Below are 24892 nucleotides of genomic sequence, written 5' to 3'. Positions count from 1 at the left end.
GTTGGGGGAACTGCAGCTCAACCTCCACAGCCAGGATAGTAGAGGGCTCCTCCGGCAGCCCTTCGCTCTGACTTGGACATCCACTTTTTTGATTTTCATATTATGTATTATTTGTGCCCTCTCTGCATCCATTACAACCTGGTGATCCTGAAAGGGGGATCCTTCCATCTGTGGTCCCTTCTCAAGGTTTCTCATTTTCCCCTGGCAGGGGTTTTTCCTTGCCCTTTTGGGAGCTTAAGATCAGGGGATGCTTTGAGAATTGTCCATTTTTGTCTATGTGAAGCCCTTTGAGACTGCTTGTGATTTAGGGCGATACAAATAAACTTGACTACTTGTACAGACCAGTCTGTTAAAAATGTCTTTAATTATAAAAATAGCTATTTAAAAAAGGAAACAAGAAAAATGTTGCGTTCACTGCGTGATACAATCTGGGGCGTCCGCCGATTGAGAGGCACACGCATCCGAGGTGGCATCTGCAAAAACAAGGGGAAAAAAACACTTATGAATAACTGGTGTTCAGGAAGTAACCCCCAAAGTGCTGGTGGAAATACACCACTTTTCAAAGACTCGTCCATTTGTGCTTAAAACATCCCCCAGTGTGTTTGTTTTACAACTGATCAATTACTTTGCCTTTCAGAAAAGCATTCAAGACCGATAGATTGCATACTTTATATTTCAACAAACATTTTGGTCGAGATTTTAGTTGACAGACATGATTTGTTGTCACGGGCCACATAAAATAATGCGGCCCACGGTCCTCGAGTTTGACACCTGTGCTATTAACAACATTGCTGGCGTTGGGCTGAAACCTCTTCATCATATGTTGAATCAATTTGGTAAATGCAATATTTTGTTGCACAAATGTATACTTTGTACAAATATTTGACCAAGTGTTGAAAATGGCTTGCTCTCTTTGCCAATGCCACGTTAATGGTTGAACACGCATCTCCTGAAAAATGACGGTTTTGGAGATACGAGGATTTCTGCCCAATGCCAGCGATAAGATAAATAAAATAAAAATCGCCAAGTGACGCCTGTGGAGAAATGTAAAGTCACCCAAAAAGGAAGACCCACTTCAGTGTGTCAGTGCAGTCAAATGAAAATTGGCACCTTCTAACTAAGCACTAAGTGCCAAAATGCTAACATCGGCAATGTGACCGACCGACGGCAGTTACTGACCGGTCTGTGCATCCGTTTCGACGGGAACATGGGCAACCTCTGACAGAGATAATAAACAGCCTTAAATTGCAGCTGAAGTGCGAGCTAAGATTTGTTCATGGCGGTTTACCTGCGCTGAGTCCAAGGGTGGAGTTATCAAAGAACTTTCTGGGAAATGTTCTGTAAAGCAGATCCGTGTCTGAGTCTTGGTCGAAAAATCGGCTTTTCGGAGAGTTGAGCAGCGGGATGTGTGGTGCATCCAACTGCCTGACGGGGGAATCCGGGACCATGTGGGACGCAAGTAGCAACTTCTTTGGTGACTGAGGGAGGAGGTCCGGGCACATGGGTAGTCCACGTTTGGTGGGAGTGCTCGGCGGCAAAGGCTTGATGTCCGCTTTGACCATTGACTTTATCTTGAGCGCTCTGTTCTTCCATTTGCTAACGTCCGCCTGCTGACTGGAAATCACGCTGAGGCGGAACACAAACACGTCAAGAGGGAAACCCGAGGCGAAGCAAGCGGCCGGCGTCTGTGCGTTTGTCTTACCTTTCAAGCTGTGAGATTTTAACGTGAAGCTGTTTGACTTCCTCCTCCAGTTTGCTGTTTTGGAGCATAGCGCTGCTCTTGATCACCACACCCCGCGGGTTCAGGAAACGGTCACAAAGCTCTTCACCCTTCAGGACTAAAGAAGCATTTCAAGAAACACGTGAGGTAGAAAATGATTTTCCGCTAATCGATAAGTGACTCAACAATAATCATGGATAAATTGTTTTAAAATATACTTAAATGCAAAATAAAATATTGATTGATAACATTGACAGAATATTCAAAATACATTTGGTCAAAGCTTCTTTTTTTTTTAACCTTAAAGAGTACTTTGAGTGTATTGCTTTGATATTGAAATTTGAATGCAATTTTATTTTCAGTTTCATTTTAAACGACTAAAAGCAGCTTTTTTTTTTTAAATTTTCCATTTGTCAGTGGCTTCCAAAAAATACGCCTCATTTTGGAAGACTTGGGCAAACTGTGCTACTATATTTGGGATTAGAATTGAAGATTTATTTTGGTTTTACCTGGATCGGCTCCTTGCTGCTGCAACACCCTTAGCGATTCCTTCAGTTTCCTCACCGACTCTTCCTTCATTTGCAAGGCAGCGGTCATCCTCTGGATCCTGAAAGATAATCGGGGGCAGAATGTGAAGAGCGGGACGAAAAGACGGTACAGTACCGGTGGTGGCCGGTCCTTCCTTACTCTTGTTGGTGTTTATCGGAAGCAACGCTCAACTCCATTGTCTTCATGTACAACTGCGCTTGGGCTTTCTGCAGCTCGGCAACTGAAGGCAATGCACGTTCCTATCAGACAAGAGCATTTCAGTTGGGAGTCGTGAAAAGTCTGAAGCATTTCATTCCGGTAATCCCAAATGACATTCCCGATGGCTCCTCGTAGTTTTTCCGTGGCGTTGTTGGAACCAACCTCAGATTCGTGCAATCGGCTTTTCAGGATTTCCACGTCGTTCTTCAGTTCTTCAACCTTGCCCCGATTCTCCTCAAGTTCCGTCTCGAGTTGCTGAATGGTCGTCTTGTAGCCAGAGAAGCAAGTGTTGTTTTTTTGTTGAGTCTCTTCAAGCTCCTTGTTCTTGAGACATAAAGCCTGAGAAAGAAAACATGTCCATTTACACTTCACCAAAGTTGAGAATGTATACATACATGAAGTGCTTCAAATAAACGGAGAACATTATGACTGATTGAAGCCCTTCTCAGTTATCAATCTAAAATGATACTAAGACTTACTTTGACTTTCTCCTCAGATTGCTGGAGTCGACTACTAAATTCTTGGTTGTTGCAGAGCAAAGTCAGCTCTGGAATCTCCTCCAGCTTCTGTCGCAGAGCGACACGCTTGCTTTTTTCTTCATGCAACTGGGACTGAGCCCGCGCCGTCACCTGCCGCAATTCCTGATATTGAACATCGCGTTCGGTAAAGATGCTCTGCAGGGGGTTCAGAGAGACGTGGAGTGAGTACTTTCCCCAGAGTTAGGTGAGGAAAATGAGAGCATAAAACTTACCCGCAAAAGCATTTTCCTGCTTTGCAGCACCGCACACCTGCTGGCGGCCTCAGCGCTAAAGAGGCCGTGCATCCTACCGGCATCTAAAGGTTGTCTGGTGTGCTCCTCCTGCATCAGCCCTGAGAACCTTGCCCTCTCTCTGCCCTCAGCAGAAACTTCATGGTGGTAAGAATCCAAGCCTGCATCGAGGATCTCCAAAATGTGGCCCACTTTCTGTAAAACAAGGCATGTTTGTCATTTTTAAAAGCATCAAAGATCAAATGCGGAATTGCCTATTAATAAAATTAAACTGCAATTAAAAAAAAGAAATCTTATGTTGGACTTGGAACATTGATGTTAAAAATGCTTGAAAAAAAATAAATAAATAAAAAATTACCAACTAGTTCCCCATTCTAAATTATTATTGGGAACACTGTCTGTGAATTTGTAAATCTGCAGCAAGAAAAATAAAACTCGCCTGCACGTAGAACTGTCTTTTGTCGATGAGTTCAGCCAATCTGCGAGTCTGCTCTGAGGAAGAGTCCAGGTCTGGATGAGAGTCGGCTTTGCAGCGCAACACATCCTGCAAGTGCCACTCCTCAAAGATGGTCGCATCAATTTGGATCGACTCCCGGAAAATCCTCTTGAATTCTTTGGCCTCTACCAGAAGGGCATCCTGGGGGGGGGATGAGAATTTCATAAATCCTGCGTGGACTTAGCGAAATGATCACATGGAAGGAATAGTTGGCTATTTACAAGCATAAACTGGAGCGTGCTAAGATTCTGGGCTCCCAGCCTGTAGACCACGTTGGCGACTTTCCGCGTGGCTTGAGGAAAGGAGTTGTACTCCTCGTTAGTCACAAAAATGTCCGCCCTTAGGCTGTCTCCTTCGAATGCGGGTTGAAGCTGGCCGTTTTTTTGTATAAATTCCTCCAGGCGTCCAAATAACTCCTGTAAATGGCATAACCATGATTGGACAATCCTTGTGATGTCAAAACAAAAGCCAAAATGATTTCCTCCCCGATGCATTTACCTCAAGTTGCGAGGTTAAGTCGCGCAGCCTGGCTTGTGCCGTCACCTTGGAGGCTGTAGAGTCCTGCTCGCAACTTTGAAGCTTCTCAGTGAGTATGGCCACGGTTGCGTTTGCTTCTGCCAGCAACTGAAAAGGGGAAGAAAAGCAACAGAAGAGCTATGTTCAAAAAAAGTGCACATTGACTCTTTTCTGGGCCATGGCAACAATAAATAGTTTCTTTTGGACCGATTGACATTTACATTGCAGAACTAAAAGTGGAAAAAAGAAACCTGCTCAGTTTGAACCACCGTTTGGTTTCCCTTGACGGTTTTGAGCTGCTCCTCCAGCTGCTGCACCTAAAGTATTTGTGAGAAAAGATGCAAAAATCCTTTATTCTTTGTGCTCTGTCACAATGGAGCTTTGACGTGCATCTCCACCTCTTGTCGAAGGTCGCTCTCCAATTTTCTGGCCTCGGCCTGCTGCAGCAACCTGGACTGCTTGTGCTTGTTCTCGCTCTCTTGCATTGTGGAGACCTTCAACGATCATTTGAATATCATTTAGTCAAGCCACTGGCCTGGAATTACAATTCGACACAACTGTGCTGTGCTCACCTTGTCCTGCAGCTGTGCTCTGAGCTGGCTTGTTTCCTGTCCCAGTGCCTCCAGTTGCTCATGCAGCTGATGTCGCTCTTCACCGAGAGAAGTCACTTGACAAAGCAGCTTCTCCATCTCAGATTGGAGGCTGGTTCGCTCTGCGATGGCACACTCAAGCTCCTCAGACAGCCTCTGAACCTGTGAGGATGTGAGACTTAACTGGAATGACCATGACTGTGCACACAAGAGCTAAAATCTATTTAGAAAGAAATCCATGGCCATATAAAAAAAAAAAAAAAAAAATTGTTAGTTCTTGCCTGATTTTGAAGTTCTTGGCATTTGTTTTCATTCATTAACAGGCCGATCTCTTCCTGTAGACGTCGGATCTTCTCTTCTGCCATTGTGAGCTCTGCTTGAGTCTCAGCAGTCTGAAAATCCCCAACATGAACAGTGTTCTGATATAAAACCATATACAGAGCATTTTTGCAAAGGTAATGTTTTTGTAGAGCATACAGACAAGATTCCTTATCATGATAACACTGGAGTACGGTTTTCAAGAGGCCCACTTACTCCTTAATGAATTATCGTAAACGTGCATTAGATTAAAAGGCAAACCTACCACCTTGACAATAAATTCCGCACCTTCAATAGGACATTAATCCAAAACGGGAATAGCAAGTTAGTGATGTACTTTAATTTTTTTTTTTAATTGAACGTATTCATCGTTTCCGATTAAGCAGCTGTTTTGGCACCATCTTAAGATGTTCCAGAAAGAATAGACAACTTTTTCAGTGACTCGCTGCGTAAACAAAATAAGGCAGTTTGGTAAATTGGTAGATCACAAATTGGCCAGATTCAAGTGTCAGCAGAACCTTACCTGTGCATTCTGTTGAGCTTCGAGTTCTTTCAGCAACGGCAGATCTGACTTGAACTGTTGCTGCAACCCACACTGCATCTAAAACAGATCAACATTTGAATTGTACCTCCAAGAACAAGGACGGGGCAACTGGGGTGGACCCACAATTCATAAAAAAAATGACATGCTCCTGTTTGTAAGCCGTCATGAATATTGAAAATTGCAGTTTTGTTATGCATCTGCTTCGGAAATGCGTCGTCCTATGACATTCTAAATGGATGGATTACTATGACTAAGCCACATTGATCTATATGCACATTCCCTTACCATCTCCATATTTTCCTCCAGTTCTGTCCTGAGCTGCATCTTGTCCTGTCTCAGGTGCTTCACCGTGTCAAGCAGCTGATCCCTCTCCTCGGTGAGAGACGTCACTCTGGACAGCAACTCCCGAGTCTCTTCGGTCAAAGTCTGACGTCCGGTGTCCTCGTTGAAACGCAGGTCGCCCCCATTTGCTTTTGCGGTTTCAAGCTCTTCGCTCAAAATCTTAATCTGTTTAAAAGAAGGCTTATTTTAGAGGCACCAGCGGATAGAAAACAAATCGGTAGGACATAACTTACACTTTGCTTGAAATCAAACTCTTTCTCCTCAGTGACTTTGACAAGATTATTGTTCTTGTGCTTCAGCGCTTCAAGCTCATCTTGAAGGGACTGGAGAAGAGTTTGAGACTCTTCAACCTAGAAAGAAAAAAAAAAAGGAAACAATTAACTGGAGGTTTTGGGTATTTATGAAAATGTGTCCAATTTTTTAAGGTGCTTTCAACAAACCTGATACTGCAGCTGAGCTTGTTTCTCTCCAGCCGATTGCTCAATGTCATCATTTCTCTCAACTTGCTCTTGAAGCTGAGATTGGAGGGAATGTAGAAGGCTTTGATTCTCTGCAGCCTAATATTTGACCCCAAAAAAAGTGGAGCAATTCAGTTATATAGAGAGAGAAAATGTATTTACCAAAATCAATTCATCATCTGCAAAAATGGACTTTGCCATGTGGAAAAGCAAAGCCTTCACTCACCCCATCAATAAACTGCTGCCGCTCTCCCTCTAGTTGGTCCTTTTGCTCATTGACAACTTGTAGAGTCGCCTCAAGTTGTTCTTTCTGAAACGGGGAGAAGAAAACATGCCTGGTTGTGGAGACTTCCAAGGGACTGACAAGGCTGAAATCTGAACTGACTGTACTACTTCAAGAACTGACTCAATTTACATACAGAACATAAAATAAAAAGACGAATAGGAAAGTAGTAACTTCTTTTTAGAGGTTGCAACGCTACAACATACACCAACTCAATCTTGTGATGGAAAACCACAAAACTGATATGAATCCAATGTGACTTTTGTAAGATATGGCAAACTTTGGCTTCAACTTACTTGTGCTTGCAACGTCTCAAGCTCTGCAGCCAAGTCATCCAAAGGCTTTTCCAAGTTGTCTGTTTGTGACTCTTCCAGCTGCTTGATCCGTTCTTTCAGAACAACTTTTTCCCCGAGTTCCGTCCTGAGCTCCTCCTGAAGCTCGATCATCTGTTTTGACGCATGGAACGAGCAATGAGGCTTTGGCCTTGGACACACCCAAAAAGATATTAAGATGGCGAAAGCTGACCATATCGATATTTTCTTGCAGATCCATCTGGACCTGGTCTCGCTCCGCTCTGAGAGTCGCCACAACGGATTCTAGCTCCTCCAACTCTTGAGAAGAATTCTGCACATGAGACAACAAGGTTTTGAAGCACCTGTATGGACTACCTTTGCGGGCCACCAAATAATCCATTTAAAACTGTATTGAAGTTTGGTTCATAAACAAACCGGTTTCTCTGGGTTGTTGGCTTCAAATGTGGGAGCCTGAAGAGACTGGATTTCCTCCACTTGAGCTCTCAGGACACCCTCAGCTTCTTGAGATGCCGCAAGCTCCTTTTTCAGGTCGGTCACTGTTCTTTCAAGTTCCACGCTCTCCATCATATCTGCGTACGGAAAACATTGCCATCAACCTGAAAATCCGCCGCCGTCGGGATTAGTAGGGCCCATCTTTTAAAAACCTACTTCTGGGGACTTTGCCATCAAGTAAACTGGTTAGCTTCATGTTCTCGTTAAACACTACGTTGAGCTCTTTCTGGAGATCCGCCTGCATCTTCTTGAATTGTGATTTTTCGGCCTGAAGTTGAAGACTCAGGCTGGTGACTTCAGCTTCCATCTTTTCATGGCTGTCAGTCAGGGTCATCTGAAGAGAAGATGAGGACGACAGGAAGAGTGGGCTCACGAACAACAATCTATTTCCAGGGGGATTGGTGCTGATGAATTCAAGTTCAACCTCCTTTGCCTATTTTTGTTACCTTCAACTCTTGCAAGGCAATGTTTTCGCTGCGCAGAACTGCCCATTCTTTCTTTGTCTCTCTGCCGAGGGCCTCAGAGTCATCGAGAGAAAGCTGAAGCTTTGCCACTTCTTTGGACAAATCTTTACCACACTAAAAGAAGGAAACAAAACATCCCTTTGTAGACTTAGACAGAACTTTATTGTCATTTTGTCAACACCAGGTGTGTACAAAACGAAATTTCGTTGCATACGGCTTTCAGCAATGTAGAGGTATTTCGGCTGGTTAAAAAGAAAAGTGACCTTCTATATAAAAATATGAAATAAGATAATTATAAAGTACAAAGTGCAGCAGTGTAGATGTGTAAAGGTGAGCTACTAGAAAAAAAAAAAAAAAAAAAAAAAAAAAAAAAAAAAAGAAATCCGGATAAATTACTGCTTGCAGTTACATTTTTTTTTTTTTTTTTATATAAACAGCTGTAGCTACGTTGGCAATGTTTAATTATGGCAATACAAGAAAGACACTTTAGACAAAGAAAAAAAAGGTGTAAAAACATTCGGCATTACCTTGTCTGTTATTTTCTACTTCTCAGTTTAGCTAATATTACCTACAAATGTGAACTATGACTAGATAGAAGTACTCCATACCATATTCTGAAGATCATCAGCAATTTTAGTTTTCTTCCTCAGCTCTTCAGAGACGGTCTCCAAATTTGTCTTTTAAAAAGAAAAGAAAAACATTTGATTTTATTTATGCGCTGCCAGGACTTAAGTGTATAGCAATAAAAGTACTTTTTTTTTTTTTATAAATCAAATTGAACAGTTGAAATTACTTTGCATACATTTTAGTCCTATTTAGCTGGAAAAAAAAGCCTCCTCACCTGAAGTTCCAAGTACTGAAGTTCTCGGGATTCCATAGCTTCCTTCAATGAGCAAATTGTATTTTCCAACTCGCACTGTGAGATCACAAACAATGGCCAAATGTCAACATATATTTACAAAGCAATCCATCCATCCGCACAGGTAGTGAAACAGGGCAGCCAATTGCTTTATTTATTTTTTTATACCTCCTGTTCTTTTCTCAGCTTCTCCTCAAGAGAGACGAATTCCTGCAATTCCATTTTTTCCTCAAGCTCCTGTGATAGTGCAGTATTCTCCATCTCCAGTGTTCGAGTCCGCTCCAGGGCAAGGTCCAGCGCCTGCTTGAGATGATCTCGCTCCGATGCCAGCATATCCTAGAAACACATTCAAACAACGAGAACTCATTAGGTCATGGTTTATTATTTTTCATGCAGACATGGCTGTTTATGCAGTGCCAAACTGTTTCCTTTCCCAACAGTAGAATTGAAAATCACATTTACGATTTCAGTGGCTAGACTCTCATAACGCTGATAGTCTTCCAGCTAGGGCAAGAAATAAAAATGAGGTAAAATAAAGGAAGCACGGCGGACAAGAGACTATGAATTCAGTTCACGACGCACTTGTTGACCAGAGTTCAACTGCTGTTCCTCAAGTTGTAATTTTAGCTCCGTCACGTGGAGCTCCAGCAACTGGACTTTGTCGACGGCCTGGGATTTCTGCTGCCTTTCGCTCTGGAGCTTGAGGTCAACTTCGGCTGCCTTCTGCTCCATTGCCGCAATTTGATCGTGGGCTTGCTGATTTTGCTGGCAGACTGTTTGAAGTTCAACTTCCAGCTCTGCCACTCTTTCAGCTGCCCTAAAACGGTCACCAAGAAAATGAATAGACCACAAAACTCATGACAGGATCATTAGAATTGCACAAGTACCTGCTAGCCATGCTCTGGAAAGTCATCAAGTCTTGACATTGGCTTGTGTCATCTGACGACTCACCAGGAATCTCCCAGTCACCATCAAAGTCTTCATCTGTTAACATCCCAAATTATGAATGTCACTATCAATCTTGCAGTACAAACAACGAACATGCATGACTAAGTGGTTCTTGTCCTTACCTTCGATCTGCTCCATCACAGAGGAGGAATGAATTTTCCTCTTTCGACTGACAGACGCAGCAAAGCTACGGTCTGACAGACAGTCTTCGCTGGGAGACGGCCGGGCCAAGCGTAGCATTTTCCCTCCCCACGTAACCCGACGTTTGGGCACCTGAAAACCAATAATCGGAAGGGTTAGGACAGCAATGAAGGGGAGGATTTTCTTATTTTCATTCTTAGTGACCTTTTGTTGACAAGTCAGGTTGTTGCTTGTGACCAGAAGTTTGGTGAGGTTTCTTATTCTGTCCTCTTGCTCCACTTGAAGTTGATGTTTTTCTTGGAGAAGTTGAGAGAGCACCTGTTTCTCTGTTGCCGTGGTCTGTGTTCTGGAGGAAACCTGCAGCATGGGAGTCATTTGGTCAATACAGAAAATGATTCGGATATGCGATCCGTGGGGATTGAGGAACAGGGAGGGGGAATAAAATAAATCATAAAAAAAAAAAAGTCATGCCTCCTGAAGTCGTCTCTTGAGGTCGACAATTTCGGTGCGATATCTTTTGAGAAGCGCACCGTCATCTGAAACTTCTGTGACATGGGGATCATTTTTCATTTTCTTTGCAGTGCTGGCAAACTGTAGAATGAAAACATACGAAGATCATTTAAACACTGAGCAACACTGACGTAAAAAAAATAAATAACTAAACCGTTTCAGTTCTTAGTCTAACATGTTTATGGATATCACACACTCCTGAAAAATGATTTAGGAACATCTTGGAGGTATGTAATTGCATTTAAAGCAAATGTAAAAAGGCCAAATGTCTTCAGCTGAACAAAAAAAAAAAAAAAAAAAAAAAAAAAAAAAAAAAAAAAGTAGAGGTTTGTGGTTAGTTTTAACCATTGTTTAAATTGACATTTTCCAAAAACATACCATTTGACAGCTTACTGTCATTGCCTGCAAATTGAAAGTTCTCGCAAAAATAATATTGTAGCATTTTGAATGACATCATTGGTGTGAACCTGCAGAGTGCGGAGTGTCTCATCAAGCGTCGCAGTGGTGATTGTGCACAAGATGACCGTTTTGGCGTTTCCACCCAGGGAGTTTTGAAGAATCCTCGTTAACTTGCTGTCTCTGTAGTTTATAAAACTTCTGGACACACTGCCATGTGAACAATGATTCAGCATTTTAGGACAGAATACAAAATGTAAACAAGTCCAGTACATCTTCCCATTTGACATACCTTTGGCTTTCTTCACTGAGCTTCTTGATCACTTGACCAAGTGTGAAAAGGCTGCGATTGATATTGCAGCCTTCCTTCAAGCGTGTCCCTAACAAGTGGATTCATGTCAAGTCAATCCAAGCATTGTTTATCCTCAAGTCGACGGAGCATTAAAGCAAGTGTGCAAAACTCGAGTTGTTTACCTTCAGCCCCCGTTTGGCTTGCTCTTTCTGATCCGGCCAAGTCAACTAAATTCTGAGAAAGGGAGGGGGAAAAAATAGTAGGATCAAATTAGAATCTAATTTATTTATAATGCACTTTAAATTTAACAGCCACCGCTTGTAATAGAGGAATAAAATGGACTCATATATAAAAAAAAAGATATAAAAAAAAAATAAAATAAAACTATATATGCCGACTTACCAAATGGGAAACGATGATGGCGCCGTCGGCATTTTCCCCTGATCCCAGGTCACTTCTTTCACGACTCTCGAGGATCTAAAGCACAGTAGAGCATTGGTTATTGATTAATTGAATAGTCCTTCGTTAAAAATACAACCATAGACAATTTTTCAATTCATTAATTTTCAAGTGAACTGGAATAGTTGCTTACCATTCGAAAGACGGTGTGTGAGCGGCTGCTGCGCTCGTTCATTTCCGTCTTTCCGTAGTGACGGTTTTCTGCAGGGTCAAATACACAATGAATGAATCACTACTGTATATCCGGATGAGACAATCCCTCAGACTTACTTTCTCCTTTGCGAATCCAAGCCAGCGCTTGTGCAGAGGAGGTCACCAGTTCCTCAGTCAGGTCAGCAACATAGACGGTTTTCTGCACAGTGTCGATAAGAAATATGAAGATTCAAAATTACAAATGAAAAGCTAACAAGTGTCACGGGATTGTTGCCTTCATCGGTGGGACTGTCTCAAAATCCGATAAAAAAATAGCAAAATGCATGCTAAAGGATTATGTTGTACCTTTTTGACCTTTAAAATAAATACATTTTAAAGCTTTGCTCTTTACCACCTGGTACCAGCAGAAAATGACATGATCAGCCCCCAATTTCCAAGAATATAATATCATTGAGTGTCACAAAGGTGACATGTAAAACAAATAAAAGACAACTTACATTTAAACTCTCTCGGACTTCCAGAGGTTTTCTTTTCCAGCTATCTACTAGCAAATCAGATACTGTCTCATTGTAAATCTCCATGTATGACACCCTGAGAAGAAACTCCTTCTCTGGACACTGTAGACCAAACAGAACATTGTTGATAAAATGATATTGACCAAAAAAAAAAAAAAAAAAAAAAAAAACCTATCACAAAAACATGAAATAAATCTAAAACATTTTGGACCTTTTTGATGGTTTCAAAGACACCATCAATAGCGAGCGGTATGACACCGGGAACATGGTCACTCCCCATCATTGTGAATGTCTTTCCAGAGGATGTCTGACCGTAAGCAAAGATGGTTCCTGTTTAAAGCAAAAAAGGTGACAACTCACACGTGCACAAGAACATGTCTGCTTTCTTGTCAATTTCTTCACATGCCAAGACACACAAAGAAATCGAAATTACGTTCCCACTATCCCACGGTGACAAGACATAGTACACAATATACATACAAGACAAAAAAATAAAAACAAGAAGGCATAAAATGTGTATATATCTAACTTGAAGGTGCAAACACTAACCGTTGTATCCTTGCACAGTTGAAACAACCAACGGCTTTGCGATTTCCTGGTACAGCTGATTGGTTGTTTCTTCAGGAGTGAACACTCGGTCTGTGTACAAAAGATTTCACGATATTCTGACTGTAGATTTAAAAACAGCATACAAAGTACGTTGTTTTGCAGAAAAGCCATACCAAAACTGAAACTCTTTGTTGAGCTCCCATCATCAATCTGATGAATCGATTTCTTATCCGTTTTCCAGAAAACTTCAACAGGCGCCGCCTTTTCAGATGGAACACCTTCTTCTCTGTAGCAAGGAAACATTGAAGAATGTTGTTTCGTGGAATGAACGTTTTTCATCACTTTGCGTTGACTAAGGCGTTCACAGAGAGTCGCGTAACATTAAAGCCATTCACGGAAAAATAACGCTTGCAAAAGAGTTGATACATGGTTTTTTGAAATATGTAGTCCACCGCTGTGTTGAACGTAAGCGTTGACGTTATTTTTATCACTTTCCGCGACGCACCTGATTTGGGTCGTTTAATAATTCAAATATCTTCTTCTCTTGGTAAATAAGGGAGGCTTACAGCGCGTAGACTCTATCGCCGTCTGCTGGTAAGAAGTGTGTATCAAGTACGATAAAGGCACTCTTCCATCCATTTTCTATACCGCTGATACATTTCGCAATAAATCAAGGAAACATTGAAGAATGTTGTTTCGTGGAATTTGTGGAATGAACGTTTTTCATCACTTTGCGTTGACTAAGGCGTTCACAGAGAGTCGCGTAACAATAAAGCCATTCACGGAAAAATAACGCTTGAAAAGAGTTGATACATGTTTTTTTTTTTAAATATGTAGTCCACCGCTGTGTTGAACGTAAGCGTCGACGTTATTTTTATCAGCTTAGTCGATAAAATGAGCATTTTTGCGGAACAAGTTACATGAACGCTGATAACTCACCTTTTAATAATCGGACGCACTCGAACACACACTTTAACGGCGGACTCCTCAGCCATTTTGCTGCTTTGTAGCTCCCCAAAATGAAATGAAATTCTCTTGCCAACCTTCTTTCAGCGACACAACCGAGTTGGGTCGTTTAAGAATTCAAATATCTTCTTCTCTTACTTCACTGGTTGTTTTATAGCAAACAAATTATTCTTCTCTTGGTAAATAAGGGAGGCTTACAGCGCGTGGACACACTATCGCCATCTGCTGGTAAGAAGTGTGTATCAAGTACGATAAAGGCACTCTTCCATCCATTTTCTATACCGCTGATAGATTTCGCAATAAATCAAGGAGAAAACGGTATGAATTAATATTATTTGAAAGCATTTTTAATTTAAATTTTATTAACCTTTTTTAATGCAACATTGCTCCAAGACAAGACAAAATAGAATAATTCCAATTTATTTCCTTGTGTTACAGCAGTGGGCAGCCATCCAGTCTCATACAATATGTGTAAATAATAGACATGGATGATTGTAAATTCTGAACATAATTCCTATTCACATAAATTAGGATAAATGCATCAACTCTTAACATAGAAAATAACAGCTTAAGACCATAAATACAAATTTAAGTTACAAACAACCATGGAAGAGGTGATAGAAATGTTTGATGTGAATTGAGCTTTAGAATATTAATAAGAGTGGTTGAAAAATACTCATTTCCGTTGCAGCGTAGTGTTACTAAATTTTGGTCATGTATCTCCAATAAATGTTCCCCCAACTATGGGTTAAATAGTACCACTGCCCAGTGGGCTCCTCCTCAGGAGAGGAATGGGCTAAGGGAGTCAACCCCTACAGAAAATCAATTTCCCTTTGGGTTGGTGTCAGGAAGGGCATCCAGCTGTAAAAAGTTTTGCTCCAAAAATGTTCTCAGTATAGGACTCTCAACCACGAGATGGCCATGGACCCTCCCCGGTGGAAGAAAGCCATATTGAGAATCCAGTCTAACCCAGCGGCGCCTGGAAAGCGGACTTTAAACCGATGATGATGATCTCCAATAAATGTCCAGGCATTTTTTTATGCATGAGATTTACAGAAAATCTTTAGTGTTAATAACTGTAAAAACAAAACAAACCAAAAATAGTTTTTTTCAAATTCGGACAGTACGATTGGTATACAGGTAATTAATTACATGGAGAATTCTTGATTTCATGGCTTATAGCTTAAAATGAAATTGGAGCCCGCTGTCAGTGAGATGGGAGATTTAAGATGTGTTTTGTTAGCAGACTTAAAACTTTATGGAGTTGTGGAGCACGTGTGCTGCACAACAATCTATGAAATGTGATGCGGGGCTACACAATTGTTTTTTGGCATGGGTCTTGCAGATGATGACAGTGGTGCGCACGTTTTATCGAACTCAAATGTTCAAGTCCACAACAGAGCTTAGACAGTGTAAACAAAGAAAGAAAAGCTTTGTCACGTTGTAATGTTACAATACAGATTGAGTCAGCGGCGAGTCATTTTCCGCTTATCTTGTATAAAGTGTTAAGAGCTTTGTTCTGTTCGATTTGTCTTTCCAGCATGCAAGGGAGGAATACTCGCGCTGGCCTCCACATTGGGTGATAAACGTCGATCACTCGAGGAGTTGCAGGAGTTGCACAAGTGGCTAGTCCTCTCCTTCCAGTTTTTGCGTGACACATTTGATGCGAATATTTTCTCGAAGGTTGCGGAGACGTGCGCTGCGACTGGTGATTTCCTCCACGTAGGGTTTGGGGAACCAGCCCCGTTCCCCGTCAGACAGCCGGATGCCTTCCACCCAACCTGGACCAAAGATCAACATCGGTTCTTCTGGTGTCTTCCTCCCTCGTCGCGAAAACAAATCAAACCTTTTTCTCACCGTCATTTGTGATGGTCTTGGCATGGAGAATGTCCGCTTTCTCCAGAGTTAACTCATCATGTTCTTGTGCCTGATAGCTTCTAATGCACTGGACCTGAGATATGTCTGAAATGAGAAGATAAGGGAATGCAACAATTCAAATGGTTTGCGTTGCTACAGCTGTGCAGTAGGCCTGAACAATTCATGAATAAATACAAATAAATCTGATAGTTTCTTGCAATACAAATTCAATCAGAAAAAGAGACCTTTGGAAAAAAAAATTGCAAATTCACGATACTGAGGCGGGGAAGCGTCACAGTTGGATGAATTTTCCAAATGGTTCAACCCTGCTGTGTACTCACCATCGTTTTCGCTGGCTTGCTCAATGTCTTCCAGAGGATTGGATGGAAACATGGCTGCGATCCATCGCTGCTTCCCGCTCCTTGTTGCACACAAAATCAACACAATTTAGAGCCGAGTTTGGATGAAACGTGTCGACTTCGGACTTCAGTACGCACTCAGAGTTTGATTTGAGCAAAATCTGATGTTTGAGCTGCTGTCCTTCGCACAACTGAAGATGGAAGATGAAACCTGTGATGCCTTGCAGCTTCTGACTCAAATCCTTCACTTTCAGCTCTCCTATCTTGGCGTGGACAAACACCAAGAACTTCCATGTGCTGCAACACAACCACATATACAGTTTAGAGACAAATTGTCTTTTTTTTTTTCACGTTGAAATTAAAATCATCAAACATTTTCTACAGTGCGGCTCGCAGGTGAGCAAGAGCCCATCTCAGTCAACGTATCTCTTCAATGTATTTCTAGAAGTTCAAACATATATTTGAATTTCATTTGAAATAAATGATGATGACCTACTCTTTCCTCCGAGACAGTAGGAGGCAGTCATTGAAGAGGTGCAAATACACAGGCTTGGTGGGCAGCTTGAGTTTGGATCCAGAAATACTCATAGTCTGTGTGTCCACTTCCAGAAGTTCACCGTGTTTCACCAACCAGCGAGACTGAGAAATCAGAGGAAAGATCTAGAAAGAAAGAAATGGCGTGTTGAAATCTCTGCCCAAGCAACGTTTCATGTCGTCACAAACGATCTGCACGACTGACAAAGTATGTGCATTGCATTTGTTACACAAGCGTTGATTCAGCAAATTTGTGATTGGGTGCAATGGCGGAGTAAGAAGGGGGCCCGTGGGGGCACTGCCCCGCCTGAAATATGCTTGAGCCCTCCAGATGCCAGACCAAATAATTGACTTTTGAGTTTTCTTGGATTTTTTTCCCCACATTTCCACCCAGACAATTATACATTAATGAATGTATGTTTGCATATGATTGAAATGATATTAAATGAAAAGAAATGAAAGAAATGAAATGAAAGGAGATGTGGCAATCAAGAGACTTTTCACCTTGCCCTCAAACTGAATTTTCTTATTGAGGTGGATGAGTTCCTCCATCCTCTTCATGGACTGCACGCTGGAGTTGCACTCCTTAATGATCTAAGACGAGACAGAAATGAAAGTTCGGATTTTCCACAAGTCTTTTGAGAATGCTAGCAAGTACCTTTTTGAGCTCATTGAATGCCTTTGTTGCAGTGTCCTCATCTCTGGAGCCTGGTGTGGTCCTCTTTAAGATGTTCTAAAAAACATTTTTCCATTCTTTTCAACACGTCAACATTTCATGTTGCCAATTTTGTTCTGCTTTTATTTGAGCGTGATTGGCTTTCAAGTGTAAATATAAAGTGTGTGCAGTTTTCTCCAGGACTACCTCCACCAGCATTTTAAGGCGAGTGATTCTCTGGAATGGGAGGATTAGAAAGGAGGTCAGAGGTAGTCTCTGGCAAACGCTGTCCTCCTCCAGACGGGCCAAAGTGGAAGGAAAGCGAGCTTTCTCCTGCCTGACAACACAAGAGATCATTTTTATATGAGTTCAAGTGCTTTTTAAATTTCACATGACTTCATACTATTAAGAACAATATGAAATTCGTTTTTTTATTCGAAAAAAAATTCACCGTGATGACTCCGGAGCCATGTTAAGCATCAAAGGGAACATTTCTGCACTTGAGAAATTCTTCAGCTCGCTACAAGTTAAGTCACGCCCAACACAACCACCCATGTCGACTCGAAAATATATTTAGCGCCATGACATGAGATGTTTTTCTCTTGCTCAGACCAATCAATAGATTGGCATCGGTGCCTTGAGACACGGCCACCAGGGGCAGTATCATAGATTGATTGAGATAACATCACGACGAAACAAGAACGAGAGGCGATAACTTTCGGAACAAGACAAAAAGCTCTACTCACAGGAGACGCTGATAGGTTTGCTCTTGGTAAGCCTGGTTGGTTACATAAGGTAAGTAGACCCTGCGCAAAGCCGGGCAGTGATCCAGAACGATGTCACACACGTCAAAACGCAGTATATCTTCCTCCAACCTGTGCTCCAAGTCCTGAAGGAACCTGCCAGAAACGGAGAGCGTTGGATACACCCTCAAGATGAAGGTGTTGGACGACACGCGAGCATCTCGTGACTTCACCTCTCACTGACATCTTTGACTTCGGCCAGCTTGGAAAAGAGCCACTGCTTGTCCTGAGCTCCGAGACATTCGGAGAGTTCCTGCGACAGCATGAAGTGATCCACAGCGATGCTCAAACTTCGGATGTATGAAGCCTCGGATGTCACCAGTTCAAACTTGGCCTAAAGGGAGGAGAAGTGGGGCTCTTAGCTCTGAGCAGGACAAAAGTTCATGAGCAAAAACAACCTCCTGTAATTTTCTCTGCTCATTGCTGAAGTTGTCCAGCTGACCACTGGAGCGCACGTCCGGGATGTCCTGCCACAGGGCAAAAGCAGAACCCCGCGAGGAGCAAAAGGAGCCGGACGGAGATAGACTGGATGGAGACGGGGTCCCATCGGAACCTTCGTCTCTGAGGCCGTCTTCGTCCGTGCCCGGCTCCTTGCCTTGTTGCCTTTGGATTTCTCTGTTAATGGCAACATCGCTGTATTCTTGATACAGGATGGCTAGGGGAAATACAAAACCATTTTTGGGCTATTGAAGAAATGCAGGAGAGCAAGAGTTGGGACAGAAGTTCACTTACAACTCGGCAAGAACCTTGATAAGCGATTGGAGCAAGCCACAACGGGCGGCGTGCACAAGTCTTCCTCGGTGGATCGCTTTCGCATTCTGTCGACAGCAATATTAGAGAACATCAATACAGTGAACTATTCTGTCATTTTTTTCTGGTCTTTCTATAAGATGAAGACTTAAAGGGAGAGTGTTCAATTTCCATAAAAATCACTTTTTGACCGTTTTTTTTAAAATGCCTTTCAGAGGTGGAGAGACCTGAGGCAGCTGAGCGGATTCAGAATGATTGAATTTATTCGACATTCCACAAAATATAACTTCAAACCCAAAACATTTAGTGTTATAGTAACACAAAATCCAGGCGGCCAACAAAGCAGCCGTGACAAACGCCTGGAAATGTGTTCTCTAGTTAAAGACACAATATGCTGCAGTGATGATTCATATTTTTGTTCAGAAATGTTATGACAGACAACAGGAACATATTCATATTAAAATGTGACCATTTTATATTCACCCAAGTTTGCTGCTCCACCAATGCGTTGGCATTCCATTGTCACTGCTGGGCAGTGGCGGTACAGGTCCTACAGGACTGTGGGGGGCGCTATCATTGTAGGAGCCCCGTGGTTTTGCATTGGACTTATCTAGAAGGGGGTTGAACACAAGGAGTGCAGATGTATTAAGATGACTGCTACTAAAACATTATTCATACATCTGGCACTGTATATATTATCCCCCCCCCCCAAAAAAAATTAATATATACATATATTATATTATCCAAAAATTAACCAAAATATTGCTTTATCATTTTGGTGTTCCAAAAAAATGACAACGTGCAAAAACAAGTTTAATAATGAATGATTGAATAAATGATTCTATTTCCTCATTTTAGGTATGATCTCTTGAGTCTAATTGATGATGATTAGTTGAATTAAAATGTCACGCCATATATCCTTGAGAAGGTGACTATTACTCACAATCCGGGCTCAAACTCTGTCGGTCCTTGGAGGCGACTCGGGCTGACAGTGACTTTCCCAGCTTCAAGGTGAAGGAATTCTTCTTTTGGGACAGCTGGAGTCTGGAAATCAATTCGGAAGCCGAGAAGCGGCGCCGCTCGTGGTCTGCTTGGCGACTGTGTGGCACACTGCTGCCCGCCGTTGCCACCATTGACGTGTCCTGACTATCTTCTCTCACGCCTGGAAGTGAATCCTCCGATGGCAAATGGAGAATATCATCCGGACTGAGGTTACGCAGGTCCGGAGTGGCTTCGGTGGACGAAGGGCTGGTGTTGGTATCTTGTGAGGATTGTCCACAGAGGTCCTCCTCCAGGAAAGACGTGAAGGTTACAGGGAAGAGGAAGTCGGCATCCAGGACGGGGCTGCTGAGAGAGTCGTCACTGAGGTTGTCCGGAGAATAAACCTGCATCTTACGGCCTGAAAACAACAACAAGACAACTTCTAGTGGAACACACATCGAACATTTAGGAAGAGCTCAAGGAAGAGCAGCACACTCACGAATGGACTTCTCTTTAAGCGAACCTTGGGATGTTCGCCTCTGCGCTTGGTAGGAGTCCAAGTTGTGAAAATCTGGACCCTCAGGTGGGGATGGAGAGCAAGGTATCTGGGAGTCCCAGGAGTCTCTGTTTGTGTAGAGTGGGAGACTAAGAGGGATGTGGTGGGGATGACACCCTGATGCAGCTCCATCAGTATGTTCTAGTAAACACGTCTTATGACTATTTTGGCATTTGATCTCGGTAGGACAAGAATTGGAAGTTAGCTGTTCATCCACCTTGCCCAGGTAGCTTTTCGCCCAGTCAATCAGTTCACCCGAGTGTCGAAAAGAGTCGAGGGGTTGGGCGTAGGTGGAGCCAGGAGAGCCGCCGCATCCATTCCGTTGAGCTTTCCCTGACGGCTGAAGATCGATGAAGGTCAAAGTCTCCTGCTGGCACACGGCCACGTGTTTGTGGTGAGGGAGAGACTCGTCGTCGTGGGGGTCAGAGATCAGAGCCGCCGACTTGCCCGGGAGCCACATGGTGGGACCGTCGTCGCTGCAGTGCAAAGTGGGATGGTGGAAATCAGGAAATGGAGAGAATCCATAACCGGGAAGCATGACACCACAGATCTGAGGGAGGGACACAGGAAATACAATATAATCCAACAGCGCACACATGGGGAATTTTCTTTCGTTCCATTAGACAAAGTTAGTTCTTCAAATGTGTTTGCCTGCAGCCACGCAGACAGGAAATGACATTTCAACTTCCTCTTTGCACATTTGTTGTCAATGTGCAGCTGTTGGAAAGCCACACCTGTTCACGTGAAGGCGCCTTAGCCCCGCCACACACACACACGCACACGCACACGGCAGGTAGGTAGTTAGCACAAATGGTTGTGTGTGCCCAGACAAAAGGTGTCTTTATGCGTGTTTGAGCCTGGCTGATACTTGAGAGTCTGTGGGAAGCGCTTACACAGATCTGCTCATATGGTGGCAGTGGAGTCTATTTTGCAGAAAATGACACAAGCTGATTGAGTGGCCAGAAAATGTCATTTTGCGTGTGTCTGTGTGTGTGTGATAAAAAAGCCGTATCAAAAATCCCTGAAAAGGCATGAAATGATCGGATTCCATCTGCGCATTCCTCAGGTATCAAATCACACCATTAGAAATGGGATTGAAATTCAAGATTAAATCTGGCATTTATAGTAAACAGGGGTGTGTAGACTTTTTACTGCCATACTAACAGAACTCCGTCTAAAACGAATCGACTCTTCAATTCATTCTTTGTCAACTATTTATTGCTAGTCGCTCATTGAAGGATGTTGTGACATTTTCTTTCAGCGGACCATCAAAGTTGGAGTGACAGCTAACAATTTGACCAGAAAGTGAATGCACATGAGAAGGAGAAAAGAATGTCTCTCATCACGGTAGCAACTCCAGACATGCCAATTTTGTGGTCTTTAACATGGATGGCCCAACCAGGACACAACCAGTTAGTCACACTGGGGTGAAAGTTGCTGGTGTCTGTGCGTTGTGTGTGCATGTGAGATCACAACAGCACACTAATTGCATTGTCTGTGTGTATACACACACACACACACACACACACACAATCCCATTATGATTCAGCAGCACATGTCTTGTGGGATTATTCCAGCAACAATGTGCATGTGGATGCCATGATTTAACCATGAAATTATCTTTTCAAACAATCACATTTTTAGCCTCATGATGCCATGTGGGTCTTGAGAAAAAATAGCGCTGGTGGATGCAACTCAACTAAGCCAACAGATCATTCGGTGGGTTTCCGTCCCCCTATATTTATTCAAATGTTCAACAAATGCAAAAATAAAGCTGAATGGATGGCTCAAAAGTTTTGACATCCGTATCGAGCTCATCAGTACAGCACTAATATTACATTATGATCTTTACAAACGGCTCAAAGACTCTTTTTTGAGGAATTGTTCACCACAGTATTTGCCAGGTCTGAAAGAAACAACGACTATTTCACAAGTAAACGCCAACAAAGTCTGGACCTTTGCCCCCAAGCTGCTCCACAAGACCAACCTTTGTCATAACAAGTCTGCTGTCATGTGACAAAAGAGCTTTTGGCATGATGACATCATCTGAATCATGACGCACGGTGTCATAAAATCCTCCAGTCAGCATCCTGTCAAATACATTTGAATAAGAGCCACTCCATAAACAACCTTATTGATGCTGTAGTTCACAGTGGATAAAAGAATCACAATCAGCACTGACCTCCATTCTTTCTTTGTGTGTGTGTGCTAGGAAGCAACATTTGGCTGCAAAGACTAAGAAACACGCACAGGTGTGTGCAGCCATGGCCTCGGGCCTCCTGCTTTAAGCGGCTCAAGTGAGCCAAGTGTTCTCAGCCGTGCAGAAGAAATGAAAAAAAATGGACTTATCTTTGTATCACGCAATCAACCAAGTTCATTATTAGACTGTTGCACACTAGGTGGTCCTATTAATAGTCCAGCGTTTAAGTTCATGTCCATTTTCAAGGGCCTCTTCCTCGTCGTATTTCTACTCCCACCCCCAGCAGATAAGACCCTGGGATTCTCTCAGACACTTTTCCACATTCCCAACATGCCTTTAGACCCACATTCCTCTCAAATGGACTGCTGGGCCCAGGCCGGAGACAATCAAAGAAACGCAACTGCTCACATGTGCTCAGGTTGCTATTATAAACTACGTGGACCACTGTTATTTAGGACACACGCCCTAAAACCAAAACGAAAGCAGGAAAGGGACACACACACGTTGGGGTTTACGGTTGCAACAAAAAGAATAACACACATTAAGACTGTACTTGGAAACATTGCCGGTGCTCATGCTGGCAGTCAATGTAAAATGACAGATTTGTATCATGTTAGCATCAAGTGATATTTCTTGAAATCATGAATATTCACACTTAAACTCTGAGGCAACAGGTAATAAATAGAATAACACTCAAAGGCATACATTCTTCTTTACTGTCAAAAACGAGTTGCTTCAAAATGTGGACTCCACACTGCCCCCGTGAGGTCAACACACACACAGCATGATCAGCTCGGATATTTTCCATCATCGCCCACTTTTTGGTAATATGCACTGAGATTTTTCTCATGTAAAGCATTTGCCTTGCTTTATTAAATAAAGGTTGGGCAACACTCCAATGGATCATGAATGTATGCAACAAGCCTGGAAGAAGCCAGCTACACAGAAAATCATTATTTCAGAGACTAGACACACACACACACACATTTGACATTACAGAGCATTTAGTCATCAGCGTGGCAGACAGTCACCTCGATTTCGCCTCTCATGGCAGACTGCCGATGAGTCAAAGTGTCCACAGTGTTAATTGCGATTGCAGCTATAACGTGTCGAATGTGCCTTCGCAAGCCCCCCCCCCCGAAGCTTCCAGGTGAGATGCGTGGAATATGGAAGACTTTGTAAGAAGCTGTGGTGCAGCATGAACATACCCCAAACATGCGCTTACCTGCCCCGATGCGCAACGCCTCCTTGGTGCATCTTCTCAGCCGATATAATCATGAATGTTATTATGATCAGGGAAGAAAATACTTCCTTGAGACAACTTTGGTGTTTAGTGACAGGCCTGTGTTAAGAGTCAACATGAGCTGTTGACAAACCAAACGGACACATTCACTTCATTTCAACTGAATAGGAACAAGTTCAGTCAAAAGAGAATCTCAGAAGCTAATCATTTATAACAATACTCATAAATACTCAACATTTTTGCCCATTTTCTAAAACAGTCACTGAATCATAATGAAGTCATGTTTGTCAACGTGAAATAATGTCCTGTTTTTTAAAAAAGGGATGGAAATCAGGGCAAAAAAATTAATGGATTATTAAAACAATCATTGGTTGCAGCCCTATTTGACACTGAAGCAAAGTTTCAGCAACTAACAATGTGCCAAGACCTTTGCACATTCTCTCATTGGTGAATTCCAAAACACATTGATGTATGAAAACGGAATACCTGAAGGCTGCGTGCGAGCAGCCTAACGCGGCCGTCGCACCGACTCCATGGGCTCCAGCGTCCTGCGGGCCATCCAAGGCTCAGAGTGAGGATCTCCGCTGTCCATCGCTACCTTGTCTTCCTTCTATCCTCCCTCCTCCCTTCTTTGGATAACTCCTCTTTGCTTGCTTGGAGAAACAAACAAAAAAAGGTTCGAACTGACAGTGCAGATATCCTGCCTGCGTCTGTCCCTCGTCTCACTCCCTTTCCCTTCCCCTGCTTCTTCTCTTCCCTCCCCGCCCCGCCTCTCTTGCTACTGTTGATTACTCACTCAGTCTCTTTTTCTCTCATTCTCCAATTCCCTCTCTCAGCCTCCTTCTAACTGGAAATGTTCTCGCTTACAGCTGAGCACCTGTCCGAAGAGAGAGCAACAATGACCTTAATGACCTTTATGCACATTTCCATGCGGTTGTGTTTTGGCATATAGCATTTTTTTATAGACACAATGTATTGGTAAACAAGTCCAAAATGAACAGTACAGTGGACAGCACAATATCCATCACTGGTATAAAAGTCCAATATGACAGCCAATAGGATATGTCATTATTTTGATCAACGATGTTAGGCAATCAGACATATTTGCACACT

At 42.7% G+C, this 24892-nt stretch overlaps 2 protein-coding genes across 4 annotated transcripts; both read right to left on the bottom strand.

Annotated features, from left to right (window-relative positions):
- Positions 1-344: 344 nt before the first annotated feature.
- Positions 345-13949, bottom strand: cenpe (centromere protein E). The gene is made up of 45 exons (XM_037245748.1): positions 13815-13949; positions 13049-13161; positions 12876-12965; positions 12538-12656; positions 12309-12428; positions 11929-12010; positions 11792-11859; positions 11602-11676; positions 11382-11433; positions 11200-11287; positions 10979-11117; positions 10473-10592; positions 10206-10358; positions 9983-10133; positions 9800-9896; positions 9495-9729; positions 9375-9416; positions 9081-9248; positions 8895-8969; positions 8662-8730; positions 8036-8167; positions 7746-7923; positions 7512-7666; positions 7309-7407; positions 7080-7229; positions 6727-6810; positions 6483-6599; positions 6276-6392; positions 5986-6207; positions 5680-5757; positions 5120-5230; positions 4821-5000; positions 4647-4742; positions 4500-4565; positions 4231-4356; positions 3954-4148; positions 3676-3873; positions 3219-3431; positions 2947-3141; positions 2630-2806; positions 2408-2508; positions 2230-2327; positions 1703-1838; positions 1289-1626; positions 345-473 (listed from the first exon to the last, which is right to left on the bottom strand). The coding sequence occupies exons 1-45, from the start codon at positions 13868-13870 to the stop codon at positions 412-414; spliced, it is 5736 nt and encodes a 1911-aa protein (XP_037101643.1). The 5' UTR covers positions 13871-13949; the 3' UTR covers positions 345-411.
- Positions 13950-15174: 1225 nt separating this feature from the next.
- On the bottom strand, positions 15175-24554 carry arhgef19 (Rho guanine nucleotide exchange factor (GEF) 19). 3 transcript variants are annotated; one of them, XM_037246219.1, is made up of 16 exons: positions 24266-24554; positions 20280-20886; positions 19743-20198; positions 19283-19409; positions 18782-18867; positions 18448-18704; positions 18223-18383; positions 17993-18145; positions 17454-17583; positions 17250-17324; positions 17096-17185; positions 16554-16717; positions 16196-16354; positions 16040-16119; positions 15699-15803; positions 15175-15622 (listed from the first exon to the last, which is right to left on the bottom strand). In XM_037246219.1, the coding sequence occupies exons 2-16, from the start codon at positions 20872-20874 to the stop codon at positions 15468-15470; spliced, it is 2793 nt and encodes a 930-aa protein (XP_037102114.1). In that variant the 5' UTR covers positions 20875-20886; positions 24266-24554; the 3' UTR covers positions 15175-15467. The 3 variants fall into 3 exon arrangements, with proteins under 3 accessions (XP_037102114.1, XP_037102112.1, XP_037102113.1); XM_037246217.1 differs by lacking the exon at positions 24266-24554 and having other exon boundaries at positions 20280-21073; XM_037246218.1 differs by lacking the exon at positions 24266-24554 and having other exon boundaries at positions 20304-21073.
- Positions 24555-24892: the final 338 nt, after the last annotated feature.

Source organism: Syngnathus acus, chromosome 2 (assembly GCF_901709675.1).
Source record: "Syngnathus acus chromosome 2, fSynAcu1.2, whole genome shotgun sequence".
In the NCBI taxonomy this organism is placed as follows: Eukaryota; Metazoa; Chordata; class Actinopteri; order Syngnathiformes; family Syngnathidae; genus Syngnathus; species Syngnathus acus.
This window is presented reverse-complemented; position numbering and strand designations above follow the sequence as displayed.

Excerpts from the sequence above, each read along its gene's own strand:
- cenpe (XM_037245748.1), bottom strand. The coding sequence starts at position 13,870 with ATGGCTGAGGAGTCCGCCGTTAAAGTGTGTGTTCGAGTGCGTCCGATT. Across the intron at positions 12,966-13,048 it reads AACAAAGAGTTTCAGTTTTG|ACCGAGTGTTCACTCCTGAA; the intron begins GTATGGCTTTTC and ends TTTTGTACACAG. Across the intron at positions 9,730-9,799 it reads TTCCAGAGCATGGCTAGCAG|GGCAGCTGAAAGAGTGGCAG; the intron begins GTACTTGTGCAA and ends TGACCGTTTTAG.
- arhgef19 (XM_037246217.1), bottom strand. The coding sequence starts at position 20,934 with ATGTGTGCGCTGTTGGATTATATTGTATTTCCTGTGTCCCTCCCTCAG. Across the intron at positions 18,384-18,447 it reads AGCAGAGAAAATTACAGGAG|GCCAAGTTTGAACTGGTGAC; the intron begins GTTGTTTTTGCT and ends TCCTCCCTTTAG. Across the intron at positions 15,804-16,039 it reads GCAAGCCAGCGAAAACGATG|ACATATCTCAGGTCCAGTGC; the intron begins GTGAGTACACAG and ends TTCTCATTTCAG.